The following is a 21,093-nucleotide window of genomic DNA, read 5'->3' as shown; positions in this document are numbered from 1 at the left end:
GTCTGGTAGATGGGAAGAGACAAGTGAACTGCTGCTCGCTGCTGTGTGAAGGGACACACCTGTGACTTGACACCTTACTGTGGCTGCCATTGCTGACGGCTCCTATTTATATTAACTAGGGTTGTTTCGGAGGGAGTGGGCTGCTAAGGTTTAAATTTAGTTCCCAAACACCTGTGACTCAAGATATACATATAAAATAAAAATATCCGTGTATATTCTAGTCTATAAAATATGCTAATGAAAGATGTTTAGATTATCTTAGAACTTAATGAAAATGCAAGCCGAGGAACAGCTTAAAGATTTGCATATGCATTATGTTGGTTTTCCTATTTCCAGTGATCTCCAGTTATATTTGTTCTAAGTCTGTTTACAACAAACCCCTATAGTGGTAGCTGTCTGTATTTTGTGGTGTGTGTGTGTGTGTGTGTGTGTGTGTATCAAATCTAGGGCCTTTCACCTATGGGCAAATACTTCGTTATTTTTTAAAGATTTATTTATGAGTATGAATGTTTTGCCTGCATGTATGTATGTGTACAATGAGCCAGCCCATGGAATCAGATGACTCAAGAGGGAACCAGAGTTACAAGTGGTTGCCAGCCACCATGTGTGTTCAGGGAATTGAACTCAGGTCCTCTGCAAGAACAACCAGCGGTCTTAATCACTGAGCTACCTCTCCAGCCCCACAGGGCAAATCCTTTAGCACTGAATCACATTCCCTATCCAATCTCAAGTCTTCTTTAAGTAAATATTTGAGTATCAGGAATAGCAGATTTTCCTAAAAAGACCTAGGTGGTAAATTTTTGGCATTTTAAGTCACAAATGGTTTCCGTCAGTCGTCTTATTGAAATAACTGTGATGAGGAAACCACATAGCAAAATAAAGAGAGAATGGCTTAGGAAGAATAGCTTGTATGCCCTGGTGTTTTATGGGCAGTTGAGGTGGCTCGGTGAGTACAAGCACTTGCAGTGGAAGCCTGACAACCTGAGTTTGGTCCCTAAATCCCACGGGTTCTGACTCCAAAAATTTCTCATCTGACATCCACTTGTAAGCCATGGCACATGCTGTGCCCCCTATATTTTGTATACATATGTACACATACAGTAATAAAAAATATGCCATGGGGTGTAGATTGAAAAGACAGTTTTAATTTTTTTTTTTTTTTTTTTTTTGGTTTTTCGAGACAGGGTTTCTCTGTGGCTTTGGAGCCTGTCCTGGAACTAGCTCTTGTAGACCAGGCTGGTCTCGAACTCACAGAGATCCGCCTGCCTCTGCCTCCCAAGTGCTGGGATTAAAGGCGTGCGCCACCACCGCCCGGCAGTTTTAATGTTTTTATAAGAGCATATTTCACCAAGAGGTAGTGAGATGATATTCACTGAAAGTGTGTTTTGTTAAAAAGAATCATCCGTTAGGGAAATATGGAAGAAATTAATTGAGAAGTGGGCAGAGACAGACATATGTATTCACACATAACACAGTGCTGGGGACCAAGTGTTCAACACATGAACCCGTGGGTGACATTTTGTATTCAAGCTATAATAGTTTGTAAATGACAGCATCTGTAGACATGGAGAGAGGTATTTACCCAGAGTTAGATGCTAGAAGACTGCCAAGACTTTGGGGGAGAGCAAGATCAGATTTTCCTTCTAAAAGTACTGAAGAGTTTAACCAGCCAGCCATCCAAGCAAACAAAACAACGATCATCGACAAAGATCCACTGAGCAAATACTGCATGAGCCAGACAGCATGCAAAGTGTATGACTTTGATTTCATTGAGGTCTCACAGTTCCATGAAGTATAGGTATCATTTTTGTCCTCTTTTTATCCAAGGAAGCTTAGAGGTTAAGTTACTTCCTGACATAGTTACTGCCACTGAGGTAGAGCCTGAACTCAGGTCTGAATCAGTCCCTGACTTCAGAGCCGGTGCTTAGCAGCCATTGTAGTGCAGTGTTCAGAGCAAACAAAAGAAAACACAAAGAGCAGGAATGAATTAAGTATGGCTGGCTTTATGCCCAGTAGAGTGCTGGTCTAGCAAGTACAGGTCCTGGGTTTGAGCCGTAGTGTTACACAAACTGGGTGAGGTAGCCCACACCTATAAACACAGCACACAGGAGGGGGAGGCAATGATGAATCAGAAACTCAAGATCATCTTTGGCTGTGTAGCAAGTTCAGTGCAACAGGCTCCATGGGGCCATCTCAAAATTTAAAATAAAAATATAACTTAGTTTGGGTTTTTATTGCTGTGGAAAGAGACCATGACCACAGCAACTCTTACAAAGAAAACATTTAATTGAGGGGCTCGCTTACAGTTTCAGAGGTTCAGTCCATTGTCATCATGACAGAGCATGGCAGTGTGTAGGCAGATGTGGTGCTGGAGCTGTGAGTGCTACATCTTGTAGGCAGCAGGAAGGTGACTGAAAGTCACACCGGGGAAGCTTGAGCAAGGGAGACCTCAGAGCCCGCCCCCACGGCAACAAGACCATGCCTTCTAATAGTGTTACTTCCTTTGGGGGCCATTTTCTTTCAAACCAGCACAAAATAATTCTAGTAGACATCTAATCTTCTGGTTTTTAAACAGCTAATGGACATCGTATGACAGACTCTATCACATCACAAAGCCTTTGTCTTAATCTATTTAGTGTTATGAAAAAAATCTAAAGCTAGTTACTTTATAAAGGCAAATAGATTCATTCAGCTTACCTTTTTTTTTCTTTTGCAGTTTGAGAACATAGCACTGGTATCTGATTGACTTCAGGGAGGGCTTTGTGGTAAATGGCATTGTAAGCAGTAGGGTGTGTGTGATTGATTGTTGAGTTGTGCTCTTAGAACAGTGCTCCAAAGATTCTGGACTCATTTAAGCAATTTGCTCTCATGGGCTCCTGTGAGGAAAAAAATTCTTCCTCTTAGAGACCTAATTAAGCTCGCACCAGGCTGTATCTCCTAACGGTTCGACCATCGTTCAGCAGGCCTCCACCAGTGAGCAAGCACTCTGTAGACCGCATTAAGGCAGTGCATCATTAATGCACATGAGCCATGAGATTCTGGGCAGAACTCTCCAGGGCAGCTGCGGTTGCTGCTCACCCTTGTAGCCGGCATTGGGGCACAGAGAGGCGAGGTGAGCCATTCAGATCCCAGAGCTAGGAAACAGTGAAGTCAGCACTCGAGTGTAAACATTTGGACTTCGGGATTTACATCTGGAGCGCTTCATTGCACAGGTGAACAAGACAGTTCTCATGAGCACAGAACGTAGTTGGAAAAGTCCAGATGTCATGTGTTAGAGAAGCTAGACCTGGAGCCCAGCGCTTGTGACAGGTATACCACCGGGAGCCCAGCATGTGTGACTTGTACAGTTACAATGTAATTGCTCACATCTTAAGAACCAGTATTAGAACCCCAGGTATTCTAGCTCTCATGAACACTCTGGAGTCACGATTAATCATCTGTGAGTAGCTTTGGATCAGTGTGGAGGCTTAAACACCCGTACACAGAGGAGATAGTTTGACCTGCTATTGATTCTCTCTTAATGTTCTTTTGTATATAAGGTTTTTTTTTCTTTTTTCTTTTTTCTGTATCATCATTTTACTGCCCGGGTGAAGCTGGGAGTTTTCAGTGAATATCTTACCACAGCACTTGGTATCCAGCATCTGATCTCCTCATTTTCTCTGAAAGAGCATTGATCCTCAGTTACCCGGCCATAGACTTCAGAGTCCAAAGCCAGACACCAAACAGCTTTGTGTAGATCCTATGCTCCTTTTCTACCAGTTTGTTGTCACTCCCGTAAATAATCTCCACATGTGTACATACTTCATACCCCATGTTTATTAGTAGTGTGTAGGTAAAGATTTAGTGATGAGCCTGTCAGAGATGGCACCAAGAATCAGTACTGAAAATTACCTAGATTCCGAAGATCCAGCTAGATAGGCCTTTAAAACTATTTTTTTAAATTAATATGTATTCACCCCAGTACCCTCCTAACCACCCTGCCCCTCTTGTTGAGTTTCTTCTCCTAGCCAGTTCTCACTCTGTTTTCATGTGACCCACAGAGTAAGGGTTGCTCTCATCTGCATAGGTGGGAGTGCCTCCCCCTCCCTTAGCAACATAAACTGCTGATAGCCCTCAGCAATGTGTGTGTCTTCGTCTGTGAAGAAGTTCAGAAGGGTTCAGTCTGTTCAGTCCCCGGTAGGGCCCATGACCTCCTGAGCCGTGGGCTCCTGACCAGGTTTACAGCATGGGCAGTGACTTTCTTCCTCCGAGCAAGCCTGGCATCTAACGAGAAAGCAACTGGGTAATCCCTTCCAGTCCCAGCACACAGGGTCCACGCCGAGTAAGACCAAAACACTCTTTTCTGTCTTCTGGCTCCCAAGTTCTTCCTGTCTCTTCTTCATGGTGCCACTGAGCCTTGAAGGTGATGATGGAGATGCCTCACCTCGGGCTGGGCACTCACTTGCTCTCAGCATTTGCCAGTTAGGAGTCTCTGTGTTAACTATGGTCTGCTGCATGGGCAAGCTTCTCTGCCACAGCTGAGGTGAGAGCAGCATGTGTAAGTGGACCACTGCGCATGTATGGATGACCTTTGGACTTGTCTGTCTACACAGTGTCCTATAGGGCTGTCACATGTGGCCTTGTGGACTTGTCTGCAGCACACAGCGTCCTAGAGGACTGAGTGGGGCGAGATCAGGAGAAGGTGTGGAATGTGGTGAAAGATTTAATGTAACTCTTGAGTTGCAAGAGCCTGACTGAGCCCCAAGGATATTCAGTTCAAGGCTTTCCCTTATTGCGTTGTGATTTTGAGGCCAGTCTGGTGTCTAGAAGATGAGGGGGGAAAAGTAGGAGCTCGCACATTTTAGTGTGAGATGAAGCCCTGCTGATGAACTAGCTCTTGGATGAATGCCTTTCTATTGTTAGATGTATTCAAATAAAGGGAGGATGACTTCTGACTAGGAGGGACATTGTCTTTTTAATTTTTATTTCATATTATGATATTTTCATACATGTACCTGTATGGATTATGTTTTGATTCTGTTCACCCCACTGCCATATCTTGTCTCCTTTTTCTTCTGCTCATCCCTTCTTTCTCCCCATCCCCTTCTACTTGCATGCCTTGTCTTTTCTTTCTTGAACTTTAGATCTTCGAAGAGGAGTAGAGCCTGTAAACCCCTCCCCACATCAGAGAGTAAACTGCCCATAAACCTGCAGGAAGAGGAAGACCCTCTCCTATGCTTGGACAGAATGTCGACGGGCCAATCTTGTGTAGGTAGTAGCAGCCGTGGAGAGCTCAGGAGAGAAGTGGCCATGCTTAGAAGACAATGGCCCATGACACCCCCGCTTTCCTCTGGCCCTCACATTCTTCCTGAGCCTCTTCTGTGATGAGCTTGGGAGCAGGTGGTGTAGATACTCCATTCAGGACTGAGTGTTTGACATCACTTAGGTAAACTAAGAGATTCTGCAGTAACCACCACCTATCTCTTACTAGGCCCAAGAGCAGCAGGAGCTTTGGCATCAGTGTGACTATGTAGAAGGAAGTTGACAGGTGGTCACACCATGCCCAGTTAGCCGAACAGCAGAAGTGACTTCCTCACTAGGAGCAGACTCCTGCCCGGGTTTACTGTACCAGATGTGAATTCCCTCTTGTAGAGCAGGCCTCAACTCCACTAGAAAAAAGCTGCTTTGCCCCGTAATCGCACCAGTGGGCACACCGTGACTGGCTGGCCCTAGTGTAACTGACTAGCTGAGTGAGACCATTGATGGCAGTTCTCCCCAGCAGCCTGCACAGCACGTTCCAGCACCATGAAATGCCAACAGGGAGGGAGCTTCCAGCTCAGTTTCAGCTTTCTTTCTTCATGTCCTGGACCAAAGCACCTGGGAGTCTTGTACAGTAAGGTCTTCCTTCTAGTTCCCAAGGGCAATCGACAGCAGTAGCCATAGTCTCTGTTGTTTTGGGGGACCCACCAGGCCTTTCTGGCCAACGACCCATAAGAGGAAGCTTGCCCCTAGCATTGAGATTCTTCATTCCTTCCTTCCTTGCTTCCTGTCTGTGACTGTGCCGTCTATGTCTGTCTGCTTCTGCTTTGTCTTCTGCGTGTGCACATGTGTGAGTGTGTGCATGTGGAAGCTAGAGACGGATACTGGGGGTCCTCCTCAGTTGTTCTTCTTAGTGGAGAGGAGACAGGGCCTCTCGCTGAGCCTGGAGGAGACCGACTGGGTAGCAGTCCCCGGGGTTTCTCATGTCATCTCTCCGGTGTGCTGGGTTACACACATGTTGCCCTGCCCAGCTTTTACGTGGGTGCTGGGCATTGGACTCAGTTCTCATGCTTGCATGGCAAACATTTTGCCAGTTTAGCCATCTCTCCAGACCCCTGGGATTTTCATATGATAGCTTTATGTTCTGAGACTGGCTTTCTCCCTCTGTTCACGGGACTTAATCTTTTAAAAAGACTTCCTTTGCTGGGTGATCATTTGAGTTAGTGTCTAGTCTAGGTTTGCTGTACTTTAGTCTTTAATCCCACTGCTTAGCAATATGAGGCAGAAAAATCATAGGTGCAAGGCCAGCCTGCGTTACTGAGTGAGACCTTGCCTCAAGAAAAACAAATTTTAAAAATAAAGCTATTATTGAAAACAGAAAAACTAACCCAACTAGTTAAAATGTCAGTAGTGCTAATTGTGTTCTGCCAGAAGGTGGCGCCTCATGCCTGCTGTCAGCAACCTCACTTTTCTTTTAGAGTCAGTATACAATGTTCAGGTTTCTACCTTCCTCTACCTGCCATTGGAATTTTGAAGGGGTTCTATTGAACCTGCAGACACTTTTAGTATTGTGATATAGCCATCTCCATAATATTAATCCTGCCAGCTCTGGAGCATGGCAGACTTCTTCAGTGCCTGCTGTCTCGTTCAGTTACATTGTGCAGGCGCTTACCTCTGTGGCTGTGTTTCTTCCTCTCTTCTTCAATGGTGGGTGAAGCAATTTTATTATTCTTTATTATTTTATTATCTTTCTCAGCAAATTTGTTATTGCTTTGTGTAAAAACTGGTCTTGTGCTTTGATTTTGTCTCCTGCAACTTTATTGAAAGTATCATCCGATCTAGCAGTTTTCTGGTGGAGTTCATGAGATCCTTCAGGTACATCCAAACAGGGACAGTCTGACTTTTCTCTTTCACATGTGTGTTCATCAGGGAGATTGTCTGTTGTGTTTTGTTGTGTTTGTGTGTATGACCTGTATGTTCTTGTCTTGTTTTGCTGTCGGAAATACCTGCTTCTTAGGATGACGTTTTTCTTAGAATACCATTGGTTAATAAAGAAGCTACTTTGAGCCTATTGCAGCACAGAATAGGGCAAGGTGGGAATTCCAAGCAGATAGAGGAGGAGAGAGTAGGCAGAGTCAGGGAGACCCCATGTAGCTCTGCCTGAGGAGAAAGACGCTTGCGAGGCAGTACTGGTAAACCACGAGCCTCATGTTAAAATATAAAATAATAGAATTGGATTAATTTAAGATGTAAGAGCTAGCTAGAAATATGCTTAAGCTATTGACCAAACAGTATTGCAGTTAATACAGTTTCTGTGTGATTATTTCGGGTCTAGGCAGCCAGGAAATGAATGAGCAGTCTCCGCCTACAATTGTTGACGTAGATTTTGCTATGTCCTAAGGTTTTGTTGGTGGTTCTGTTTGGGTGAACCAATGGCAGTTTTTTCCTTCTCATTCGTTTGCTGGTTAATTGATTCCAGCCTTGTCGTGCTCTTTTATCTGTTTTCTTGTGAAATACACTCTCTCCTGGGTCCTTGTGGGCAGAATAATCTTCTGCATAGAGTATCCCTTAAGAATTTTCTACGATGTTGGCTCTGTTGTCATGAACTGCCTCAGTTTGTTCTGGAAACACTCATTTCTCCATCAGTTTTAAGAGAGAGCTTGGCTTTATGGAATGAACTTGGTTGGTTACTTTTCAGTGTTTAGAATCGACAGGATCCATGTTTTCCTGGCTTTCGGTGTCGGTGACAGATCTGATAGTGTTGCTGCCTTTGTGTGTGGTTGGAAGTTTTTCGTTTATAACTTTTAGTATTATTTCTCAGCTTTTGCATTTTTGACATTTTGCTATGACATGCCGTGACTAGGTTCTTCTGTGGTCACATCTAAATGTCTTTGGATTTGGATGTTTTCCCCTAGGTCTGGGAAGTCTTTACTACTTTTTCACATTGTGTTTGTATATGCCTTAAGACTTCATCTTATCGCCTTCTGCCTCAGTGGGTCTTGAACATTTTGCAGAGTTCTTGGAAGCCTGGGTTGTGATTATTAATTGCCTTTTCTTTTTTTACATCTCTATGTGTTGTTGTCTTGACGTTGTCCCTATACCTGGAATTCATTTTGGGCTTGATCATGTCTCTGGTGATATTTTCTGCTGTTTAGTTCAGTTTGGTTTTGTTGGTTTTGAGACATGATCTCACTATGTAGTTCTGGCTGTCCTGAAACTTGCTCTATGAACCAGGATGGCTTGAATTCATAGAGTTCCATCTGCCTCTGCCTCCTGAGTGCTAGGGTTAAAGGTGTGTACCACCACCTTGAGTTTTTTAACAGTAAATTTTAATTTTTTACTGTTTTATACATATAATTTATTTTGATGATACTTACCCCATTCCTCTCCTGTCTCCTTCTGCAACCCCGTTTCTTCCTAGTATACCCTTGCTTGTTTGATTTTGAATAGCCCACTGAGTTTAATCAGGGCTGTTTGCACAGGCCTGGGTGTAGGGCATTCACTGGATTGTGGGGATGTACTACAGCCCACAGCCATAAGCTGCCAACAGGGCCTGAGATAGAGGTGGGACCTAATAGTCCTCCCCATCCATACAGAAATGTTCCAGTCTGTGTATAAAGTTTTTTTTTTTGTTTTGTTTTTTTTGTTTTTTTGTTTTTCGAGACAGGGTTTCTCTGTGTCTTTGGAGCCTGTCCTGGAACTAGCTCTGTAGACCAGGCTGGTCTCGAACTCACAGAGATCCGCCTGCCTCTGCCTCCCGAGTGCTGGGATTAAAGGTGTGCGCCACCACCGCCCGGCTGTGTATAAAGTTTTTAATGCAGGTTCTTTTCTGTGTTTTAGTCTTTGATTCCCCAAATTTCTGTTTGGTTCTTTTTAAGCATCTCAGTTTTCCTGATGAAATTTCATTGTTTCAAATTTTATCTTCAAAGTTTCTCCCTTTTTTTAAAAAAAATATTTTATGTGCATGGGTGTTTTGCCTGCATGGGTATCTGTGTACCACGTGCACGAAGTACCCAAAGAAGCCAAAAGAGGGTGTCAGATCCCTTAGAGCTGGGGTTACAGATGATTTTGAACCACCATGTGGGTGTTTAGAATTGGACCCAGGTCCTCTGCAAGAGCAGCCAGTTCTCTCAGCTGCAAAGCCATCTCTTCAGTCTCGTTACTCATGCTTTTATTTATATTGATATCATTCTTGTCTTGATTCTAAATTAATTTTATAACTTACTTTCTTAGTATGAATTGATACTGTTTTATTCATCTGCTTAGTAGCCTCCTATTTTTAGCTTTTCAGTCATCTCATTATCTTTTAGTTCTGTGAAGTTGTCAGCCTATGGATGTGCCCCATTTATTTGTTTGTCTATTTATTTATTTTTGTATGTGTTCTTTTTTTAGTATCTGTTGGATGTATGTATCTTCTGATTTATAATTTCTCTCTTTTCCTACTGTCTTATTTTTTTTTTTTAACATAAGTCATCCTGGTGAATTGTCCTCTTGGATTTATGTTCGGGGAAAATCCAGGTGCAATAACACATGAACTGGCTCGGTTGCATTGTTATCGCAGGAGAACACACTTGTCACTTGTGTACCCTATGAAGTTCAAGACAGCAGCATTAGGGTACTGGTTGGGGAGAATGCAGCCTGTAGTTCTTTTAGGATGAAGGTACCAGTGTTCATGTAATAGTGTAAGGAAGGAATGGGAAAGTGTAATGAGAAGGACGTTAGATAACACTGTACTTAGGAGCATTTTCAAGAAGGTCTGTGAGATCAGCATTCTAGAGCTGTGTCTTCAAATTGCTGATCTCTGGGTTTTATATTGAGAGGTCATTTCATTAAGGATGTAGCAAACATTGTTACCTCTGGCATTGGCTGTCATGGGGTAAATCAGGGTTAGCCTGAGGAGTTTGTGCTCTCCCAGATGGCAGGTTTACTTCCTGGCCTTTTATTTTTAGAACCACTGCATCTCCAAGTGTCATTTCGGGCCATTTCCCTCTTGTGTGTGGTGTGCTCTTTCAGGATGGAGATGCAAGTGTTTTTATTTCAGGAAACATTATTGAGTTCCCTGTTGAGCTACTGGCTGTGTCCCAGCGCTTTCACTTTCTTGTTTGGGATTCCGGTCATGCACACACTGGTATTCCTTCTTCTTTCTACTTTCTGCTTCCTCTTGCTCTCTTCCCCCTCTTCCTGCCTCTTTTATGTCCTCTATCCCAAATACTGCAGCTGGCTCTCTCCGACACTAGGAAGAGAAAGTCCTCAGTAGACACACCAGCGACTTCCCAGCCGTGGAATCATGCATGGGGTGTCTTAGTAATTCCCAGTGCTGATAAACAGAAGTGTGTGCCCCCTTTTGTTTTAAAGTCTGTATTGGTGGATAGAACTGATGAGGGAAGGAAAATGCACCAGTGTTACTTTCTAAGAACACTTTAAAGGGAGTTCTCCTTTTCTTCTCTGCCTCTAGTAGTTTTTAAAATAGATTCCAGAAACTGGTAAGTTTCAGGGTTTTACTATAGGCATTGGCAGCCCCCAGTGGCACTCATTCCTGGCACATTATCTCATGAGATGTTCAGATGTTTTATTTTCAGTACATCTTTAAGGGGGCTTTATGGGCAATGCTTACTCTTTCTTGGGGAAGCTTGGGAACCCGGTTCTTTCACGTGGCCTACACGCACCTTTTCCCAAAAGCACTACGCTAATTTCTCGGCCTGGGCGTTCCCATTCTAAGGAGGGAGTGACAGTCTGTTCCCAGGGTCTTAGTGACAGTCTCAGAGCACAGTTTATCCCACCTGGCGATAACTCAGTGGCTAAGAGCGCTGCCTGCTCTTCCAAAGATCCTGAGTTCAATTCCCAGCAGCCACATGGTGGCTCACAACCATCTGTGATGAGATTGGTGCCCTCTTGAGGAAGAGATCTGGTCAGTCATGCTCATCAACTTAAACCGTGAAACCCAACTGGACAAGTTCAACAGAACCGCCATACATGGGCTGCCCATGCCTGCTGCAGCATTGCCAGGGCATAGATTTCATCATTTCAACCTTGAGGCACAGCCTCCCTGCTCATCTCCCTGGGCCAGGAGCTAGGTTTTCACCTTCAAATTTCCTTCTATTGAGGATGCAGGATAGTTAAGAATCCCAGTTGTAGGTTCCTCTGCTCACTCTAAGCTTCTTCATGGCATTGGAACACAGGCTCCTCTGTGACCAGCAGACCTACAGTGCCACCTGGTTGACTTCTGGTGCCTCACTTTGCTTCTCAGTCTTCCTCTGCCGAAAGCTACTGAGTGCCAGTCTCAGCACCCCTCACGGTTCAGAACAGGACTCTACCCCAGTGAAGACTGGCTTGGGAACGGGATCTCAGGGGTAGAATAGCTGACTGACGCAGGCATGTTTACCTGCATGCTTCTGTGTTCCTTGGGGGAGATGAGCATAAGGGCATAGGGCACAAGGGCATAGGGCACAAGGGCATAGGGCACAAGGGCATAGGGCACAAGGGCATAGGGCACAAGGGCATAGGGCATAAGGCCTTAGACATAAGGGCAGAGCACAAGGGTAAATGCTTCAGGCATAGGGCATCAGGGTAAAAAGGGGATTAGGGCAAAGCATAATGCACAAGAGTAAAAAGAAGGAGGTGATCTGTCTCCTCAAAGCTTTCAGTTTACATAGGCACACAGACAAGCTAACAATCCCATAGGCGGCAACAGTAGTATCAAGTGTGCATTTTCACAGACCTGGCAAGGAGGTGCTTTATGGTTCAGAGTGGGCGTGACTGTGAAGTTCCCCTGCGACTGGGAACACAGCTACACTGGTAGCTACACTGACCTGTGGGCTTGATTTGCATTAGCGTCTAGCTGGTAAGTTAAAAGGAATCTCTTCTGGGGACCTTGCTCCAGCAGGGTGCCCAGGTGGGAATTTTTCTCTATGAAGCTAGTTTTAGCCTTTTTCCTGTATAAACAGTTAATTTCCTGGGTTATGATCCTATGTTAGTTAAAACCAAGGTAAAGGGTAAAGACAGAATATTAATACCTGCTAAGTCAGAGCAGAAGACCAGTAGATTACACCTTATTACCTCTGTACAAGGCTTCTTTCTTATCAGTGACTACTGTCAATAAAGAAAGTGTGTGTGTAGATTTTGGCTACGAGAGCAAGGACCTGACTGAATCCTTTTTACACCATGGCTTCATGGTGTGGGGGAGATATCCAGTTGTCCTACAGGAAAAGTCAGTTGGGACCCTATAGAAAGGAGAAATGCCATGATTTCACAGGATTTCTACAGAATGGACAGTGACTTATCCAAAGGACAGGTGCGTCCGCAGCTCTGCACAAAAGCGTTCTCCAGGTGGAGTGTGCGTCTTTACGTCCTGTGGATTAATCCAGTACATCTGTCAGCTGCACGTTGACTGTATAACCCTCGTGGGCTCCCACATCCACCACTTCAGACCCATTTGTTTTTTTCTTTTGTGAGAGCCCGGCTGTGTATTTTACTTATTTATGTAATTTTAAAAGATGTATTATGACGTATGTATTACACACACCCAGACACAAATACATGGGTGTGTGTGTGTGTGTGTGTGTGTGTGTGTCTGTGAGTGAGTGTAGGTGCACATGGAAGTGGAAGGGTGGGATCCTTTGGAACTATTACAGGAAGTTTTCATGCCAGCTAATGTGGGTACTAGGGGCCTTAACTGCTGAGAGATTTCTAACCCTTATCAGTGTATTTTTTTTTTAAACCCAACAACTTTATTTCATGCACATTGGTATAATGATATCAGATTCTCTTGAACTGGAGCTACAGACAGCAGCAAGCTGCCATGTGGGTGCTGGGAATTGAACCCGGGTCCTCTGGAGGAGCAGTCAGTGCTCTTAACCACTGAGCCATCTCACCAGCCCCCTTTTCAGTGTATTTTAAACGGTATCTTTAGATCCCTCCCTACCCCCAGCATTCCTAAGTAGTCCAGTTATCTAGCCTGCAGTATTCTCTTCCAGAACATTGAGATCCTATGTAGCTCTAATGCTTAGTGACTCTGGGAGTTTAATTCCTGGTTTTAAACCTCACATGAGTGTATGTGTGGGCATTTAGGTACTGTGGTACAAGTCTGGACATCAGACGACAACCTGAAGGAGTCAGGCCCCTCATTCCACCATGTGGGTTTGAGCCAGGACAGTAGGCTGGGTGACAAGTACTTTTACTGACGAGCCATCTGACCAGCCCACAAGTCCTATTTGTGAAGAGTCTAAATAAAGTTATAAATCTGGTCCTGAGGGATATTGACAAGGAACGGGGATAGGCCAAGGACAGCCCTGTGATCACATCAGGATTGCAGGCTCTTTTCAAATCTTCCCTCTGGCAAGAAGGCTTTCCCGCTGTGACCTGTGTCCAGTGTGAACTGTGTTCTGTGCGGTCCGCTAGCTCTGATGGGACTGCTTTTCTGCCTGGTTCTAGGTCTCTTGGATGTAGGTGTCCTATACTGAGGATGAGAGACGACAGCAAGCCCAGACTGTTAGTTTCCAGCCGTAATGAGCTGCTATTTGAAAAAGGCACAATTATGAGTCGCCACCCACTTTATATGAGGCCATACATGATGAACTCTGAAATATAAAACTGAGAAGTTAAATCAACTATAAAGTTAGTTTAGAATGTAAGCAAAAACATAGGTAAATTTAAGTCACTTGAAGCACCATCAACACTAAATATATTTTCAATTTGATGTCTGTTATTTATTTTAATATCGTTGTAAACTCTATAAGCTTGTACTTAATAATGCTATAAATAGAAACTTTTACTATTTTCTCATGTTTATATCAAATTTAATTCAACTTCTTACTGCTTTCCTCTCTTGCCCACTGCTGCCCTCTCCTTCTGTTACATAACTACAGTAAATACCCCAAAATGGATTTAAACATTTTTTGGCCAGAGGGCTGGAGATGACTCAGTAGTTAAGGGCACTGGCTGCTCTTCCAGAGGACCTGGTTTTGATTCCCCTAACCCACATGGTCGTTCACACATGTCTGTAACTTCAGTGGATCCGATGCTTTCTTCTGGCCTCTATGGGCTGCATGCCTGTTGTGAACAGGTGCGCACACAGGCAAAACATCCATGAGTATAAAACAAAAATAAAGTCTTTAAAAAAAAAACCTCCTACCCTCGAATTTTGGGTGCAGGTTTGCTTGTGGACTTCAGGTCCAAAGTTGTATTATCCCAGGAGTCTCCCAGCACCTAACGCCGACCTTTGCTTCCCCAGTGGCTGTGGGTCGGGGAGCTGATTCTGTTTTATGTTATCTTCCAGGACACAGTGCCCATCATAGTGGACTACTGCCTTCTGCTTCAACGAAAGTGAGTACCCATTGCCCATCAGCTTGAGTCTTTCCCGACCCAGGTAGTGTCTTACTTAGGAATTCTATAGATTTAACTAGAATTTTTCTTAATTTGCACAACTTCATTCTCTCATTTTCAGACCCTTCATACGATGAACTTTTCCCAAGCAGAAGCTTGTGGTTTATCATCTGTGCTCCTGTGCGGCCGAAACAGAAGGGAAGGCATCACATGGGGTGATGCAACTTTTTTAATGTTTTTAAAACAAGCTTTTTCTCATTTTACATAGCTAATTCGGTTCCCATTCCCACTCCACTCCCCCCACTTTGCCCCCACCCCAGACCCCCATCCACTTTTCAGAGAGGGTAAGTCTTCCCAAGGGGAGTCAACAAAGTCTTTGAGGCAGAATCACTTTGAGGTGGAATCGAGGCCCTCCCCCCCTTATCTAGGCTGAGCAAGGGATCCCTCCAAAGAGAATGGGCTCCTAGAAGCCAGCTCAAACTCTAGGGATAGATCCTGGCCCCATTGCCAGTGCCCCCATGGACTGCCCAAGCCGTCCAACTGTTGCCCACATCCAGTGGGCCTAGTTTGGTCCTATGCAGGTTCTCCTGCTATCTGTCCAGGGTCTGCTGTCTCGGTGGGTATCACCATCATGGTCTTGGCCCCTTTGCGCATATTATCGCTCCTCCCTCTCTTGGACTGGAAGCTAGGCCCAGTGCTTAGCTGTGGATCTCTGCAGGGTGATACAACCCTTACGGGCTGTCACTCACCGCAATATTTCATGTCTTTCAAAAGAGGCTAGGTTCATTTTGCTAATTTACTTTTTTTTTCAGAGCTTTTTTATTTAACAACAAAGTCAGAGTAAAACTCTGGATTAGATTTTTTTTTTTAGGTTTAAGAATTAACTTTATTAATTTCCACCATGAGCCAGTTCATAGTCTTCAACACTCATTGTAATAGCCATGCACCTAGGTCCTTTGCATCAGTGTCTCTAACTGTAGCACCTTGTGAATGTGTACGGCAATGGGCTGAGCGTATCTCTTCTATTTTATAGATGATGTTCCACAGTAGCAAGTGACTAAGAGACTTGTCCGCTTCACACAGGCACTGTTGGGGCAAAGGTGGGGTTCTCAGCGCAGGAGTCTAGCTCCTGTGCTCTTTGTCTTAGCCGGTAGCTAAGACCACTTGCTAAGGCTAAAGGTCATGTATGAGTATATAATTCATGCACAGCTATAACCCTACCAGCATTCATGTGACTTATGAATATACACGTCTGTTGGGAACCAGATTCCTGTGGAAGTGGAAGTGAAGGCTATTTAGGGACAGTCGTTTGCTGCGTCTGATTTTGACTGAGTTGTAGGAAACCCTAGCTCCTGTGCCCTCATGGCTTAAATTGACCCCAGTGTTTTAGCTGTCGTCAGTGACACGTACTGTGCCCGCAGCAGAGATATTGTTGACAGTGTTGTATTGTACATTTTCCTCCTTATAAGTCAGTGTTGAGTGAGAAGTTTCTTCAGGTGTGAAGACCTGAGGAGTCTCAGTGCCATGATGCTCTTTAGGCCCTCTATGTACTCCTTTCCCGACTTAGTGTTATTTTTACCCCATTTCACACTCAGTTTCTTGCTAGTTATGTTTTTAATTTTTAAAACAACCTTAGTAGTTTTAGGTTTATATATTTTGATTTCTTTAACTCTCATACTTCAGAGAGGCAATGCTAGCCTCATTTCCGGAGCAGGAAGCGTAGGTAAAGAGGCTTCCTAATGGTGTTAGATACTGCGGTCGGCCCGACTCTTCACATTGAGAGAGTTCTGATCATAGAAGGATATGCGTCTCATATAAATAAGCGTGGCCTGGTGCCCAGTGGCTCTTTAATACTTGACAATTGAATGACAGAGGTGACTGTGCTCACTGTCTGGAATTCTGAGTGCTCTCATAGTGACACGAAGTTAAAATGACCCCAACAGTTGTAAAATGAAAGACAAGATGGGGTAAAAAGTTTGCCAGAAACATTTCATGTTATTCCCAAAAATGTTTTGTAGATAAACATTTCTTGTATGTATGATTTGAAAAGAAAATATTCTCCAATCTGTCAGCTAGCCTGAGATCAGGGATTTCTCATTAAACCAGAACATGTTAAGAAAAGCTGGAGCTCTTCCCCCTCTCACGTTGGAACCCCATTATTACCCCTGGCTCCCACCAACCCCTCTCCAGCAGCCTTCTTTCTGATACCTCAGCGTGTTTTCCTCTGGGCTGTGCCAGGGTAAACAGTGTTTGTCACTGGGAATATCACAGAGGAATACCCGGGTCATGGTATACCTGGTACACAGAGGAATGTCTGGTCCTTTCGCAGCCCTCCCTCCTCCTCCTTGGCTCACGTGCACAGGTCCTCGTTGTCTGTTCTGACAGGACCCGAGTCTCAAAACTAGACTCTCTCCGTCCAGCTTTTGCTGGGTGAGGGTCCCACGTGTCCGTCCTTGTTTTCTTTTGCTCCTGGTCTGGTCCTGGCCTGCTTTTTAAGGTCCAGCAACCACAGGAGGGCCAGGGCAGCATCACCACTGTGGCTCAAAGACCTGAGGCTGAGCTGTTCTATATTTAGCTTCTTCCCATCTGGCTTTCTTTTCAGTTGGACTATGGTCCTGTCTAGTCCCGAGCTTAGGGGAAGGATAGAATAAGCTGTCTGATCAGCATTGATTCTTTATTCCTAAGCCATCTATCTGGCAGGTTCCTTCCGTTTCAGACATGGTAATTAGAGTATTAGAGGTGAATATGTAGTGTTAAATCTGTACATTTTAGAGATGCCACAGATAATCAAGTCACAGCGGTAGGTAGTTTAGGCTTGCTAGAGCAGAGGGAGGGTGTGTCACTTCCCATCTCTGTAAACTGGTATTCTCTGAGAAGGACTCATGCCATTGAGATTCCCCCTAGGAGCAACTTGTGTACATTTCAAGTATCATGTTATTAGAATTAATGTCGGTTTTATTGCCCATGTGAAGTAATCATAATTGTAAAAATCATGTAAAGATGGGTGCAGTATTGGATTATATTTCAGCAAAGTGTAATGAAGCTGGCCACACTAGGCTTTCATCACTGTGGGTAGGATCAAAAGGGATTAAGCTCAATGACTCGATCGTATGGGAGCCGAGCCAGCAGTACTTGAGGAAACCCAGTGGACACACAGTAGTCCTTGGATATCGGCTCTGGCTCGGTGTACTTAGTGTGGATAATCGGCAAGTCTGTTTCTTTGACGATGTCCACTTCTCTTTCCTCTCAGAATTTGCAGGTATTATCAAATAAGTTCTTCATGTTAAAAAAAAAGTTATAAAAGTGGTAATGTGTAAGATGAGTTTAACTATTTTATTCGTTTGCAGCAAAAAAAGCTCTCTAAAGCATATCCGTTCATGTGAGTGTTAGTAAAAGTGACACCACTAGAACCTTATCTGTTATTCATAATGGACTCTGTTATAGGAGGTGAAGCTGAAAATAGCACACAGCAGGCTGACGTTTAGCCCTGCAGGAAATACGTCAGCATCCCAGAGAATAAAGACGAAGTGTAGAGACTGCGTGTACCTTCCTCTCATTTCCTCCCAGATGAGAAACTGTGTGTACCTTCCTCTCATCTCCTCCCAGATGAGAAACTGTGTGTACCTTCCTCTCATCTCCTTCCTGATGCTGAATAGATTTTCATGTTGTAGAATTCTTTTTCCTTTTTATTTGAGGTAGTGATATGGATAGGCATTCCTGAGCCTGGTTTTTCTTGTCCTTTGGTCCTAGCCCAAGTGGTCTAGCCTCAGTCTTGTCAACATTGTCCCTGCCCTTCACACAGAGGTGTCTCTGCTGTTTGCTTAACTTGTGGTTTTCCTGGGGAAGTGAAGGATCAGAGATGGAGATGAAGCTCATCTGTACCTCCCTGGGAATGTTTAGGTGCCGGAAACTGGAGCAGGGTACATGGTCCTTTGACACTTTTCTTCCTCCATCGAGTCTTCCTGCTTAACCACCCACTGTCAGTGTTACTGCTCTCCGAAGCAGTTGCCCCACCATTGAACACAGGCCGTAGGCCAGAGAGCTGGGCTCGGATCCTCACTGGTATCTCCAGCGTGTTCTTCAGAAGGCAGCTGAACTTGGTCAGCTTCATTTGTTTTATACTTACTTATGTATTTATTTTAGTGGGGAGAACATGCTGCAGTGTGAGTGTGTAGGTGAGAGGAAAACTTACAGAATTATTTCTCTCCTTTGACCCCGTGGGGCCTGAGATCAGGTTGTCAGTCTTGGTGGCAAGCCCCTTACTCACTGACTCATCTTTCTGGCCCTCTTTGTTTTGAGGCAGTTTTGTGTTTAGTCCAAGATGGCCTTGAACTGATAATCACCTGGCCTCAGCTCTCTGGGTGTTAGGATTACTGGAATGCATCACTGTGTTTGGCAACATTTTTTTTCTTCTAAAAGAATTGTTGGGAAGGGTTGCTTTGTGCAGTGTTGCAATGTAAAGTTCGATGCAAACATTGTTAATGTTTCTATTAAAGTGATGTAAATTGAAGTTTGGAAAAGATGTGACATACTTAGACTAAATTTAACAAATAAATTTGGAATAAATAGATAAATAAAATTTGGAATGTTCCTAAAACTACTATTTTTTCTTTCTGTTATAGGGATCTTTTATTTAGCCAAATGTACGACAAATTAAGTGAAAATTCAGTGTCAAAAGGAGTGTTTTTGGAGTGCCTTGAGCCGTATATTTTAAGTGATAAATTGGTGGGAATTACACCTCAGGTCATGAAAGACTTGATTGTTCATTTCCAAGACAAAAAGCTAATGGATAGTGTGGAAGCCCTCATTGTACACATGGACATCACCAGCCTAGACATTCAGCAGGTGAGTTGACAGTCTGCCCATTTGAGTAAGCACTGTTCCTTCACTGATCATGTTTACCTGAGCAGTAGGCCTCGATCTGCCTTTCACAGACCCCAGTTATGTGGGGTTCAAGCAGCTATGGCTGAGGGTATGTGTGGGGTTCATGCAGCTGTGGCTGAGGGTGTATGTGGGGTTCAGGCAGCTGTGGCTGAGGGTGTATGTGGGGTTCAGGCAGCTGTGGCTGAGGGTGTTATCTAGAGTTCAGGCATCCTGGTTGTCAAGTGTCTCTTCATAAAGCTTAAATTTAAGGAGAGAAGTTTGGCAGCGAGCAGAAAGATAAGTAAACAAACCAGAGATTATTTGAAAACAAATGCTACATTACAAATCAAACAGGACAGTATAGTAGAGATAGGCTGCCTGAGGTTGGCTAACTATAGAAATCTTTCTGACTGATGGAAGGTATCGGAAAACTGAGATGTGGTGCATATCTGTTATTCCAGGATTTGGGGTTGTGGAGGCAAAGCCAGGAGGATAGAGGTTCAAGTTATGGGCTACAGAGTAAGATCATAGCCAGTCTGGGATATGTAAGACTCTCTTTCAAAAAGAGAGAGAGAAAAGGCATTCAGAGACAGAAGAAATCAATAACACATGTATTTTGGACGAGAAGATCGTTTTAGGTAAAAACCACTGTAAAGGGAGAAGAGGTTCTGCCTTGAGTGTTAAAATGACAGGGGAAGAGGCCTGGAGCCTGGTGAAAAGAAGCAGAGCTCGCAGCACAAGGGAAAATTGCCCATCGTGTTCTGAGTCATGAGGCTGTTTCAGCAGAGCCACTGTGCTGCCAGGGATGGCAGTGTGCTGGAGAATGGCAGCTTCCTCTGATGTTTGTAAGACCAGAAGTTGGCGTGAGGATGTGTGACTGAGGGAATGAGAGTCTGTGAAGATGTTGTACATGGACAGGGTGAGCAGTGGTCGCCTGGAGGTGGCTGGAGGACAAACGGTCCAAGTCTGAGAGGCAGGGTTAGGAGTCTTGTTTGCTGTTTGTCTTGCGATAGATGCTAGATATCTTGTGAAGATACTAGGCAGCTGGGTGGGAGCAGAGTGGGCTAGGGTAGAAGACGTGTCAGTTACAGCAAGGAGACTGTAACTCAGGAGACAGGGCGGAAATCCTAGCAATACCTCTTGTTTTTCTACTTATGCCTGCCTCTGCCAAGCTGTTCTCCTCCAGTCCTTTGGTCAGTGGTTATGACACAGCCCTCAAATGAAGAGAAGACAAGGACCTCATTCTGCTAGCCACCTGCCCTTTTTCTAAATGTTCTCTCTCCTCTCTGTTCATCCACACCACATCCTTTTCCATGTAGTTTCCCATCCTCACCATCTAATGCCCATGCAACTCGTCCTGTTCATTTTGTTTTATGGCTCATGTGCCAGCTGTCCTTGAGGTCCTAGCTTGTATGCTGTTCCAAATGACTCTTTTTTTTTTTGTAATGGTATATCGTTTCTATTTTTGTTTGCAATTTCCTAACAAAATACGATCTTTGCATAAACTTATCTGCTGCTTATTTCAGTATCCTTGTCCATCCTTCATCCATTTTGAAAGCTGCATTATTTGTCCCCCCCCCCCGGATTCCTGTTATTTATTTATTTATTTGAAAAATTACCACCTCCTCCCTGTTTCCCGTTTCACTCCCCCTCCTTCCAAGCATCTCCCCC

At 44.2% G+C, this 21,093-nt stretch overlaps 1 protein-coding gene across 1 annotated transcript in view; it reads left to right on the top strand.

The window, feature by feature from the left end:
* Window positions 1-21,093, top strand: part of Vps8 (VPS8 subunit of CORVET complex) — a 192,890-nt gene that overhangs the window by 40,573 nt on the left and 131,224 nt on the right. Inside the window, exons 18-19 of the mRNA XM_050146426.1 lie at window positions 14,513-14,559; window positions 19,182-19,404. Coding sequence (XP_050002383.1) covers window positions 14,513-14,559; window positions 19,182-19,404 — 270 coding nt within the window. The remainder of the gene's footprint in view (window positions 1-14,512; window positions 14,560-19,181; window positions 19,405-21,093) is intronic.

This window comes from Alexandromys fortis, unplaced genomic scaffold (assembly GCF_014885135.2).
Source record: "Alexandromys fortis isolate MF-2015 unplaced genomic scaffold, M_Fortis_MF-2015_v1.1 scaffold_56, whole genome shotgun sequence".
In the NCBI taxonomy this organism is placed as follows: Eukaryota; Metazoa; Chordata; class Mammalia; order Rodentia; family Cricetidae; genus Alexandromys; species Alexandromys fortis.
Note: the sequence above shows the minus strand (reverse complement) of the source record. Positions and strands in the feature narration are given on the sequence as shown.